Source organism: Cucurbitaria berberidis, assembly GCF_010015615.1.
Source record: "Cucurbitaria berberidis CBS 394.84 unplaced genomic scaffold K460scaffold_2, whole genome shotgun sequence".
NCBI lineage: Eukaryota > Fungi > Ascomycota > Dothideomycetes > Pleosporales > Cucurbitariaceae > Cucurbitaria > Cucurbitaria berberidis.
Genome location: NW_024468936.1, coordinates 2,158,332 through 2,170,103, shown reverse-complemented (window position 1 = coordinate 2,170,103; position 11,772 = coordinate 2,158,332). Strand labels below are relative to the sequence as shown.

The window sequence follows — 11,772 nt, the reverse complement described above, 5'->3', positions numbered from 1 at the left end:
TACAGTGAATAGTAGCCCTAAATGCTAATATTACTAACGTTATTTTGCGCTTTACCCCTTATTAGTAGTAAAAAGCGCGTTAATAATATAATAAGCTTATATTAAGTTTTTTATTTCTATGATTGGAAGTAAAGTCGACGCTAGAGCGGATTATACCACGCAGTAGGAGAAATCAGTATAAAAATCACAGTTCAGGTGCTATACCCAGCACCTTAACACAGTATTAAGGCAGTAAAGTTTACACAATACCAGGTCAGCTGAATAGATCATCTATTGATCAACCAGCGGTTAGCAAGCCGTTGTCAAGAACGGGGAAGGTCAACGAACCGAGAGACCCTCGACGATCGCCATCAGCAGCCCTGATGCGTCATCATCTGAAAATTGTAGCAACGGAACCATAGATTCCCCAACGGTGACTGAGTTGTTCGGGCATTGCCAGGCGGCTTTGAGTTTCAACCGTGGACTGTTGTCAAAGCACGGATGAATCCTCGGACCGAGATTTGGGCGAGCTTTGGTTCGGTGGTGAGCTTGCGCCTCAACAGCCGATGCTCTCCCACGATTAGTAATAGCTTGCGCGATGGACGTGGTCTCCACAGAGCACGCGGGGTAGAGCTTGCGGTCAAGGCTCATGATCATGTATCGTCGCTCGTTGTATGGTCGTATCGTCGCGCGTCCTATGGTCGTATGTGGGCGGGAGGTTGAAAGTTCGGGTGGTAAGGGTCTGAACGCGTAGGCAGCAAAGCACACATTTGCGCGCTCATCCCATAAATTGAGACCTGTCCCCATCCTGACTTTCAAGTCTCCTATCTCCCACCTCCATTTCCATGTCGAATACGAACAATATGACGCCAACGAACGAACTCGTGCATGCAGGCCCGCGAGTCGCTATCATGGCTAGCGATACCAGCCGCAAGCCATCGATGGTTGCCTGGTACGAGTCGCTCTATGAATTGATTAATTAGAGCCATACTGCTTGTACAAGGGACAACATACGCTCCTCAACCATCTTGAGCTGGTGAATGGTAACCGCCAGTACTATAGGAAGGTATGCAGATACTTCAAAGTCGACCTTCTTTCTCGCAGCGGGCTCTTTTCACCCTGCCTGGTTGATTTTGACCCTCCGGCATCTCCTTACGATGAGCCGGTTACAACCAGGCAGCAGCGATACGCGACTAGAGATAGGGGTTCTTAGCAGGTTTTTTCATAGTATAGAGCCGTTAAACTTACCTCTCTCTGCAGTCGGCTGCTGCATGATGATGCGAGACCCTGACCTCAGCCGCGACCAGGCTGCCTTTGTCGAAAACCAGAGAAACGAGCTTCTGCAGCTTACGGAGGATATCAAGAGTAACGCAAGGCTCGCGGCGTATCAGGAAAAGTTCCTCGAAGACTGCAGTCACCGGCGGTACGATGACTGGAAGATGCAGCTTCTCGAGACGGTCGACTTGGTGCGTGGGTAGACGTGAGCGGTGGAGCGAGCGATGGAGCGGAGGAGCGAGCGATGACGATTCGGATACACCACAGACGATGGCTTGCGCGGGCGAAGGAGAGGAGCGAGGAGGCGGTCGAGCGTTCGGGCCGACGTCGCAGGAAAAGTTGTTGTTGTCGTTGTCGTTGTCGTTGTCGTTGGCGTTGCTGTTGTTGCCTGAAGGCCTGGTGTTGGTCAGCCGCTTGGCGGTCTGACGTCACGCCGGACATTCGGACATGTGCTCGGAGGCCGTTGAAAAAGACAGCGCCTTGGCAGTTGAAGTCACGTTGTCGGGGGTCGGAGGTTTGTTGCTTGGCAATTCTAAAAATGAAAGTACGCAATACACAGTAAAAATACCAATGACGTAAGCCATTGATGACACATTAGGTCCCGTCTTCGCGGGATTAAGTTTTTTATAAATATACTGTTATTAAACTACTACTATTACTACTACTACTACTACTAAAACGCTTTTAATTATTTTATTATAATTATTGTAAATCCTGCGCGCTTTACGCAAAAATTTTTTTATTTTATTTAATTTTTAGCTTAGTATGCCTGTAATTCTAAAAAAGTTTGCTAAAAATTTTTATAAAACTAATATATTTTTACTATAATTTTAGCAATATACTAATTTTCTGTGCCTGCTGTACTATATTTTTAAGTATAAGTAGCTTTAGCTCTAGCAATTTTAGTATATTTAAAAAATAAGTACTATATTTGCGCATTTTATAATTTTAATTTAAGAGCTTAAAAGTTTTAAAAGTATATAAAATATATTAGGCGCAGAGCGCTTACTTTGCTCTTCTTTAGTAAATTTTCTATATTATTAAAGTTTTTTATTCTAGCCTTTGCTTTTACTTAAAGCTTTATATTAAGCGCTTATAATAGTAATATAAGTACTGCTTATTATTTATACTTAGAATTTTTTACTTTACCTTTAAATATTCTAAGCTTTTTTTTTTTATTTTTTAGCTTTTTTTAAAACTTTTATTAACTTATTTTTACTTCTAGTATTGTTTTTTTTCTATTTTTTTTCTAGTTTTTACAGTTTGCTGTTTAAATTACAATAAGCGCTATAAATATTAATATTACTAGTTAAAAAGCGCAGAATAATAGTTTTTTTAAGCTTTTATCCTGCTGCCTACAGTTTATTATAAAAACTAATAAAAGTTTTTTAAATATTAATAATTTTGCTTAAAAAGTGCAGAATATTAATTTTTTTAAGCTTTTACTTTTTAGCCTAGTAGTTTTTAAGCCTGCGCAAGAGCTTTATAATATTAATAATTTTGCTTAAAAAGCGCAGAATATTAATTTTTTTAAACTTATACTTTTTTACCTGTAACTTGCTAAGCTTAAGAAAGAGCTTAGCAATATTAATAATTTTAATTAAAAATTGCAGAATATTAGTTTTTCTAAGCTTTAGCTTTTTAACTTTTTGGTTTTTAAGCAAGGGCAAAAGCTTAGTAATATTAATATTCCTAAAATAAAAGTATAAAATGCTAGCTTTTTTTAGCTTAAGCTTTCTAACACGTAAAGTACTAAGTTTAAAAAAAAGCTTAGCAATATTAATAATATTAAAGAAAAAATATTAAATAGTAGTACTTTTAAGCTTTTTACTAAATTTAATAAATTTATAAGAGAAAGCGCTAAAAAAAGGGTAGTAAAAAAAGCAGCTACTAAAAAAGGCAAAAGTAAAAGCAAGCGCATAATAAATAAAAATAAAAATAAAGATATTAGAAATTCTAAGGCTTTGCTGCCCCTGCCTTTAATACTTATACTAATAAAAAAAAAAAGCAAAAATATTTTGCTTTTTTTAAAATACTTAAGTATAGTAGGCTATTCTAACGCGGCGCGTAGCAGGGCAAAAAGCAAGTATATAGCTATATAAGCTAAAAAGCTAAAGCTTTCTAAAAGTATAAATTTAAATTTTTTTTTTTAGTAACCTTGTTCTTTTTAAGCTTTAGCTAATATATTTTAAAATAAATTATTTAAAAACTATATTTAGTAAGTACATTTAAACTCCTTATAGTTCCCTACTTTTTTTATTTTTAATTATACTAATTTACTTTGCAGGATTACTTTTTTTTTATTTGCTTTTTCTAGCTTAGTATTTTTCTATTTTAGAATTTTAGTACTTATAAGCTTTGCAGATAGGTATTACTAATTTTACTATATTATAGTGCTATATTTTTTAGCAATAAGTTTTACGACGCTAGCAAAAAGAATTTTAAGCTATATTATTATACTTATTATAAAGGGGGCAACGTAAGTTATAAGTATTTTTAAAAAAAATTTTAAATAATTTAAGACTTTTCTAACTAGACTTAGTTAATGCTAGACTTTAATAATACTTTAGATAGTACTAAGGTCCGCCTACTTGCGCTTTATAGCTATAACTATACTATAAGTTTTTTTTTTAGAATTTTTAATATTTATTAGGATAAAAGCTAATAATTCTAGTATTAGGCTATTTGCTTTAAATTTTATTATATAATACTTAGGCTTTAAAAAGTAATTAATTTTAAATATTATTTTTTTTAGTTTTTAGCTAATTATATATATAGAAATTAGAGCTTTAGTATAGTAAGCTTACTTTTTAATATACTATACTTAGTCTCTTAAGCTTTAGTGCGTCTGCCTAAATAATTATATAAGTTTAAAAAATAAAATTTAGCCTTTAGTTATTTAAGAAAGTATATTTTTTTAATATTATTAGTATATTCTAGAACTATAGCTAATATAGAAGTAAAATGCAGATATTTAATATTAGCAATAAAAAAGCTAAAGCTGTAAAAACACAGATTAAGGCTTACAAAGTAAAAAGCACTATTTTAAATAAATATTTTTAGTTTTTTTAATATTTAGACTAGCATTTAACTAACTTTTTATAAGCTTTAATTTTAAACTACTTTTTAAAGTTAAAAATAAGGCTAAGCGTCCGCGTAAAACTAAAAAGGCAAAGCTAGCTAAAAATAGCTTTGCTAGGCTTAGTACTTTTTGTAAAGCTTAAAAGTAAAAAAATATAAATAATTAGGCTAGTAATGTACATTTTTTATAGTAATAATAAGTAAATTTTTTGTTTTTTTTAATATTTTCTAGGCTTTAATATAGGAAGAATAGTATCTAGAATTTCTTTTAAAATTATTAGGATAGATAATACCTAGCTCTAATAGAGCTTTATATAGTTGTTTTTTTTAGTATTATTTATATATCTAGCTAGGTAATAATAAGCTTTATAAATAATATCTATAATTATTTTATATTATAAATTGCTTACTTTTTTTAACTTGTCTTTCTTTAAATTGCAGAATAGTTATATAAGTATAAACTATATTTTATTATATATTACCGCAAATAACAAGGTTAGGTTAAGATATACTTACTAATATATAAAGTTCTAATTTAATTTATAAATATATTTTATATTTTCCTACTAAAATATTTAAATCTATAAATATATTATTTTAATATAATAGAACTCTTGTATTATAGAAAAATAGTAATAAAGTATATATATTAACTTATGCTAACTACTAAGTATAGTAAAGTAAGTATTTAGTATTTTTACGTATTATACTAAGTACTTTAGTTATACTAAAATATTTTTTATAAATAAATAAAGAGGCAACGCTAGGGCTTAAAATTATATAAATTAATAAAATAGCTTAAAAGCTGCAGAGCGCACAGACAGAAATACTAAAAAATTAGTTATAAAGTATTACTCTAGATATTTAGCTAGGCTTTAGTAAATATAAATAATATGCAAAAAAAGGCAGTTAAATGCTTAAAGCTTAAAAAAGTAATATTTTATATAGAGCGGAGTTTAGATCCTAGATACTATAGTATAATTTTTAAAATTTATTTCTAAAACTTTAGAAATAGCAAGCGCTATAAGCATAAAAATTTAATAGCTTTAGCTTTAATAAAATATATACTATTAAAGTAAAAAATATAATATATTTAGTAAAATAAGAATATAAGCATAGTTATACTAGGGAATTTTACTATAACTTTGGGTTTTTAGTATATATTACCTAAACTATTTTTTTTTCTAAATTAAATTAAAAATATTAATTTTTTAATATACTAAGTTTATTTTTTTAGCTAATTATATCTTTTATCTTGATTTATACGGTACCTATATAAGATGTTATAGTATAGTAATTTTTTTTAATATTTGAAGTTTTAATTTTAAGCAGAAAACTAAAAGAAGGTTTTATATTTTTAGAATTTCTATATAAAGTAGATAAAAGCTATATTATAGCTATAGACTTCTAGAAATATTAGGGAACTACTATAAATACTATAGAAAAATATCTTTTAGTATCTTATTTTACTTATAAGAATAAAGGCGCAAGTATTTATAAAATAATTAAGTAAGTACTATAGTATATATAGGGTATTATTTCTATTTATTTTATTATATTATTATCTTCTTTTTTTTTATTTTATAGCTATAGCTGGTAGTACAGCTTATAATATCTAGATGCAATCTTTAAGTTTGTATTATATACTTTTATTGCTAAACTAACTTAGTATAAAAAAATGTTATTAAAATTATAAATATATTTAGCCCTTGCCTGCTTTAACGCTTTTTTGTTAATTTTAGCTTATTTTTTTTATACTTTCTTTATAATTTCTTTCTAGGGTAGCTATTTTTATAGTTAACCCTGTTTTTTTTAACTTTTCTATATTATTTTCCTAGAAAAATCGGCTTAAAAGGTATTAGGAGTATTATATAGTTTATAGATACTAATAACTAACTATACAATGTAAGCATTTATAAAATTTAAATATTCTAAAAGTTTTTTACTTTTTATTTGCTAAAGTTTTTAGTATATATTTTTTAAAATACTTAGTATAACTTTTAGAATATATTTAGCTAAAACTAAATTAGTATTAAGATTGTCTGGTATATTATAAGCTTATAGCTACTTTTTTCCTAATTTTTTAATAGCGCTGCTATGTTGTTTTTATATACTTTTTTCTTTATTAGTAGTAGTATATTACTAGTATTATATAATATAACCTAGTTTTTAATAATAATTTGGCATATTTTTGCGCATTCTGTTAGGTAGCGTAATAGAGTATATAGATTAAGTAAGAATTAAGTAAGTAGTTAAAGTAGATAATTATAAGAATTAAAAAATATTAGGTTCTATAGTTATAGTTTTAAATACAGTCCTACTAATATAATAAATAGTATTAGTTAAAAAAAGCTGTCTAGAATAGCTAAATGCTTATTAGGAATAATAATATGCTTCTATTATAGTAGTATTATAGACAAAGGCAGCTATACTAGAATTTTTAAAAGTTTTAGGGCTAAAGTTTTGTTTAATTTAGCTTTTTTATAGTTATGTATAGTATTAGCGTAATATAAATATATTTGTAGAAGATTTATATAAGCTATTTTTTTAGTAGAAAATAACTAAACTTGTAGCTTTTTGCTCTGCTTTTTTATAAATATTAGTTTTATAAGCATTATACGCGGCTCTTTTTAAGAATTTTTATATATTTTTTTAAATATTATAATATTTTTTATAGTAATTTTTTTTTATACAATAAATTTATTAGCAGCAGCATATATTTGCCTAATATTATAGGCACTTTTGTTATTATCTAGGTTTTTATTAGTATTATTTGTTTTTTGCTGTTTACTTAGCTAAAGGGGAAAACGCTTAGCACAGCGCAGGTTCTGTTATAATTTTTATTATTTTAATATTAAAATATATTAGAAAAAAAGAAGTAATATAAGCTACTTTTTAGTTTTAATATAGAATTGCAACTGCAAACTTATTATACTTATAATGCACTAGCCTGCTTTTTTGCTTTAATATAAGCACTAGGAAAGTTAAGTTAGACCTTACTAGATTTTATGCTTATAAAATTAACTTCTGCTTTAAATAAAATTATTTAATACAGGCTAAAGAGATTGCAGCTTTAGCCTTTATATTTATTTGCTGTAGTATTTTAGCATTATATATTTATTTATTATACAGCACGGGTTTTTGCACGCTAACTATTATAATTACTAATTTTTTTTTATATAGAGCTTTTAATATTTTTCTATTATTTTTTTATTTTTAGCCTAATACTGTATACTTAAGCCTAGAATTTCTAACTAAACTATTATATTTTTAGCTTTTTAAGATGTTTTTGCATTTATCTGCTTATAGGTTGCTAGGGAAAATAGCTAGCCTTAAAACAGCGTTAATATTAATAAAAAAATAAATAAATAAAACTAGAATTTTGCAGATATTTAGGTTATTTACTAGAATAATTTAGATAATTTAGAAGTAGTTAATAAGCGTTTATAGGCAGTATTTAAAAGTATATAAAATAATGCTAGAAGTGCGCACATAAAGCGGACCTATAAAAATTATAAATTATAAGTGCAGTTAAAAAAGGACTTTTCTGTTAAATTTAATAAAGATTTATAAAATAATAGTTAAAGTTGCAGTTATTTACTAATATATATATACTAATAATAAATAATTTTACTATTGTTTTTAAAGATATTCTGCTCTTAATTTGTATATAAATTAAGTTTTACTATAAAAAACTAAAGGCATTATTAGATAATATAAGTATTACAGCTAGATTTTTTAAGGCTACTAATTTTTATAAGTTTAAAAATACTAATTTTTAGTTATTTGCTTTTATAATAAAGGCTGCTGTAATTTATTACTATATCTGCGAATAAAACTGCTAAAGCTCGGCTTTTATAAAGAATAATAAAGGGAAATAAGTAGAAAACTTATATTTATTAAATATTGTTTAGCATTATATGCAGGCGCTTAAGCGCCAAAAAGTACGTTATATATTAAATTTAATAAATAAATATATACTTATTTTATTTTATAGGCTAAAGAAAGGCTTAACTAAGAAAGCGTGCAGGCAATAACTAAAAAAAAATTTAAAAATTTCTACTAATATAACGCAGGATATACTAAAAATTGCAGTAATTACTAGGAACAAAATAAAGTTAATTTTTGCAGCTAGGCTAGGCAATGCTAATAAATAATAATAAGCTTAGCCTACGCTATTGCTTTTTTATGTTTGCTCTATTTAGATAAAGTTTTATAAATTAAAATTTAGAATATTTAAGTACTTAATAATAATACAGGGAAGACAGAGCTTATATTATATTTCTGTAAAATACAGCAATTAGGGGGTAGGTTGTTAGTAATACTAAGAAAATATAATTAACTAATTATTAATATAGAAGTTTAATTTTTTTATTTATACTATAACTAAAACTATTTATAGCTAAATATCTTTATACTCCTTTTTAAGTAAGTTTTAATATTAAAAATTACAGAAAATTATTTGTTTTGCCTATTTTTTTTATTAAATTAGCTAAAGATTTTAATAGGCAAGGAAACTTTGCTAGTAAATTTATTTTATACTTTAGAATTTCTATATTAACAAGCTTTTTTAGAACTATGCTAGTTTTATTTAAAACTTTTGTTATAATTTATATAAAATTAAAAAATAAGTATAGTTATATGCTAGCTACTTGTTCTGCTGCAGTAGAGCGCAATAGTTTATTACTACTATATACTAGAATATTATATAACTTTGTAATTATAGAAGTTAAAGCAAAAATTTTAATAGTACTATAATTATTTAGTATTTAGTTAGTATTTTTAACTAGTTCTAGACTTCCTGCAAAGATTACTTTAACTTAATAGCTTAAAAGCAGCGCTGTACAACTTATAGTAGAAAAAGCTAGATATTTTTAATATAGCTTAATACAATTTTTAATAACTTTTATATTTTCTATAATACTATACTTTAATAAGTTAAGTATATATTAGGGCATAGTTAGGTGCACAGATTGTACTAGTATTTTAGTAAATAATACTATATTTAAAGCAATTTTCTAGGTTAAATAAAGCCCTTGCTTTTTGCAGTTTTTATTTGCTGTTTTTTATACTTCTGCCTTTAAGCTTACTATAAATATTATTTTTTTATATATTAGTTAGTAGATACTGTATTATACTATTACGCATTTTTTTTACTTAAATATTTATAATAGCTTTATATTATAGCAAAACTAATAGTAAAAACTAGTAAGCTTTTACGTGTTGCAAAAGTAGTATATACTAGAAAGCTAGGCAAAAAATTTTTAACTAAAGCTAAAGATACTAGAAATACCGAGTTTTCTATTAAAAAATATTAAAATATATATTTACTTCTTATTTTACCTAGTTTAGACTAAAATATTCTACTAGTTTATAGCTTTCTAGTTTATACTAACCCTATAGTAAAAAATGCTAATATATCCAAGCCTTATAAAATAATAATTTGTAATTTTTGCTATATTTAATTAAAATTCTAGTTTATACTTCCTACGCCTAGCGGCGATTATAGTAATAATACTAGAATATTTAAAGAATTTGCTCTATAGGTTTATAACTAAATATAACTTAATTTATTATAAATTTTAATTAAATAATAGGCAAAGTGCTAGAAATGTCGTAGAATTAAAAGTAAAATAAAGTATTATTTAAAAATAGAATACTTAGCTACTGTAGCTACTAAGCGTTGTGCTAGATAGCAGCAGAAATAGAAAAAAAAACCTAAAAATCTATTATTTATAAAAAAAAAGCTTTAGTAAGTAGTAATTATTCTAGGTATTACTACAAACAAACTTAAAATTAATATATTTAAATTAGTATTCTAAAGTAGTAGCGTTACAAAACCTCGCTATTATAGCTGTAAAATTTAAAAAATAGTATATTTTCTATATTTTATAGTTTATGTAGTTTAATTTACTAATTATTATTATTATAAAGTCTAGCAAACGGCAAAAATGCTCTAAATAGGACAGAAAAAAAAGAACTTTTTTTTTATAGCTATTTTTACAAAGTATTATAGTTTATAGCTTTATATTTACAATAATAGCTTATATATTCTAGGCCGCCTTATTAGAAATGTAGTATGTTAAGAAAGGCATATTCTATATAAATTTTACAGTAAAATATTATATTATTTAAAGATCCTGCTTATAAAGCTTTAAAATTCTAAAATTAAGCAAATAAACTGCAAGGCTAGCAGCTAGTAAATTAAGCACTTTAGTTTAAAAATACTTAGCAAGCACAAAATGCTACTTTTTTAATTTTAAAAAATACTTTTTAGCTTTTTTAATTTTTAAGCAGTACGTTGTATTAAATTATATTAAAATTTATATATATTAGTACTTACGCGTTTAGCTAGTTAATTATTAAAAATAGCAGGAAAAAATATTAACTTTGTTTAATAATTTTAAAAAAAAGTTACTTATATTTTTTTATAAGTATAGTTTTTGTATTTTTTGCAGTATTATACTAAGTATATTTATTTTAAAACTAAATCCGGGTTATATAAAGCTAAAATGCTGTAACAATTATAAAAAAAAATAAAACAAGTTTAGCAAACCTATATAAGTATAAAAAAGTTATAAATTATAATTACTTAAATTTTAAGTATTAAATTTTATAAATTTTTATATAATTAATGCATAGTATTTCTAAAATCTTTTATATTAACTTTAAAAAGACTAAAAGTTTACTAGAGTATTTTTAACTTATTTATAACCTATTTTGCTTTATGCGCTATAGCCTAAAATAGTATTTTTTCTAATTTTTTAATTTAAAATTTTAAAAAAAAGTAAGTATTACGTCTGCGCATTCTACATTTTTAGTTTAAAAGCTTAGAAATTTTAAAAGTATATAAAGTGCGCTAAAGCAAAGCGCTTACTTTACTTTTATATAGCAGACTTTTAGTATTACTAAAAATTTTTATTTTATTTCTTACTTTTACTTAGGGCTCTGTATTAAGCGCCTGTTATAGTAATATAGGTACTACTTATTATTTATACTTAGAATTTTTTATTTTATTTTTAAATATTTTAAGTTTTTTTTTTTTGCCTTTTAGCTATTTTAAAAATATATACTAACTTATTTATGCTTTAAGTACTTACCCCTTATATAAAGCCTTATATTTATAAAATTAATATAACCTAGCTATAATAATATTTATAATTTAGCTATTAAAAGGTAATAATACTGTAAATTCTAAAAGTAGGCCTAGTAAAGCTTTTACCCTTTATTTAAAAAAAATTAAAAAACAAGTTATAAAATTTAAAGTAGAAATGCGCAGATATTGTACATTCTAAAAGCTAGCCTTATTTTTTAAAAAAAAGAAAAAAAATAAATTAAAAAATAAATTATAAAATTTAAAGTAGGAATGCGCAAATATTATATGTTTTAAAAGCTAGCTCTATTCCCTAAAAAAAAAAAAAAAAAATTAAAAAATAA

General features: G+C 25.6%; 2 protein-coding genes across 2 annotated transcripts; one reads left to right on the top strand and one right to left on the bottom strand.

The window, feature by feature from the left end:
• Positions 1 to 161: 161 nt before the first annotated feature.
• Positions 162 to 736, bottom strand: K460DRAFT_363738 (uncharacterized protein). The gene is made up of 2 exons (XM_040932875.1): positions 328 to 736; positions 162 to 270 (listed from the first exon to the last, which is right to left on the bottom strand). The coding sequence occupies exons 1-2, from the start codon at positions 628 to 630 to the stop codon at positions 199 to 201; spliced, it is 375 nt and encodes a 124-aa protein (XP_040790255.1). The 5' UTR covers positions 631 to 736; the 3' UTR covers positions 162 to 198.
• Positions 474 to 1,632, top strand: K460DRAFT_363737 (uncharacterized protein). The gene is made up of 3 exons (XM_040932874.1): positions 474 to 943; positions 994 to 1,172; positions 1,228 to 1,632. The coding sequence occupies exons 1-3, from the start codon at positions 843 to 845 to the stop codon at positions 1,455 to 1,457; spliced, it is 510 nt and encodes a 169-aa protein (XP_040790254.1). The 5' UTR covers positions 474 to 842; the 3' UTR covers positions 1,458 to 1,632.
• The last annotated feature ends 10,140 nt before the right edge of the window (positions 1,633 to 11,772 follow it).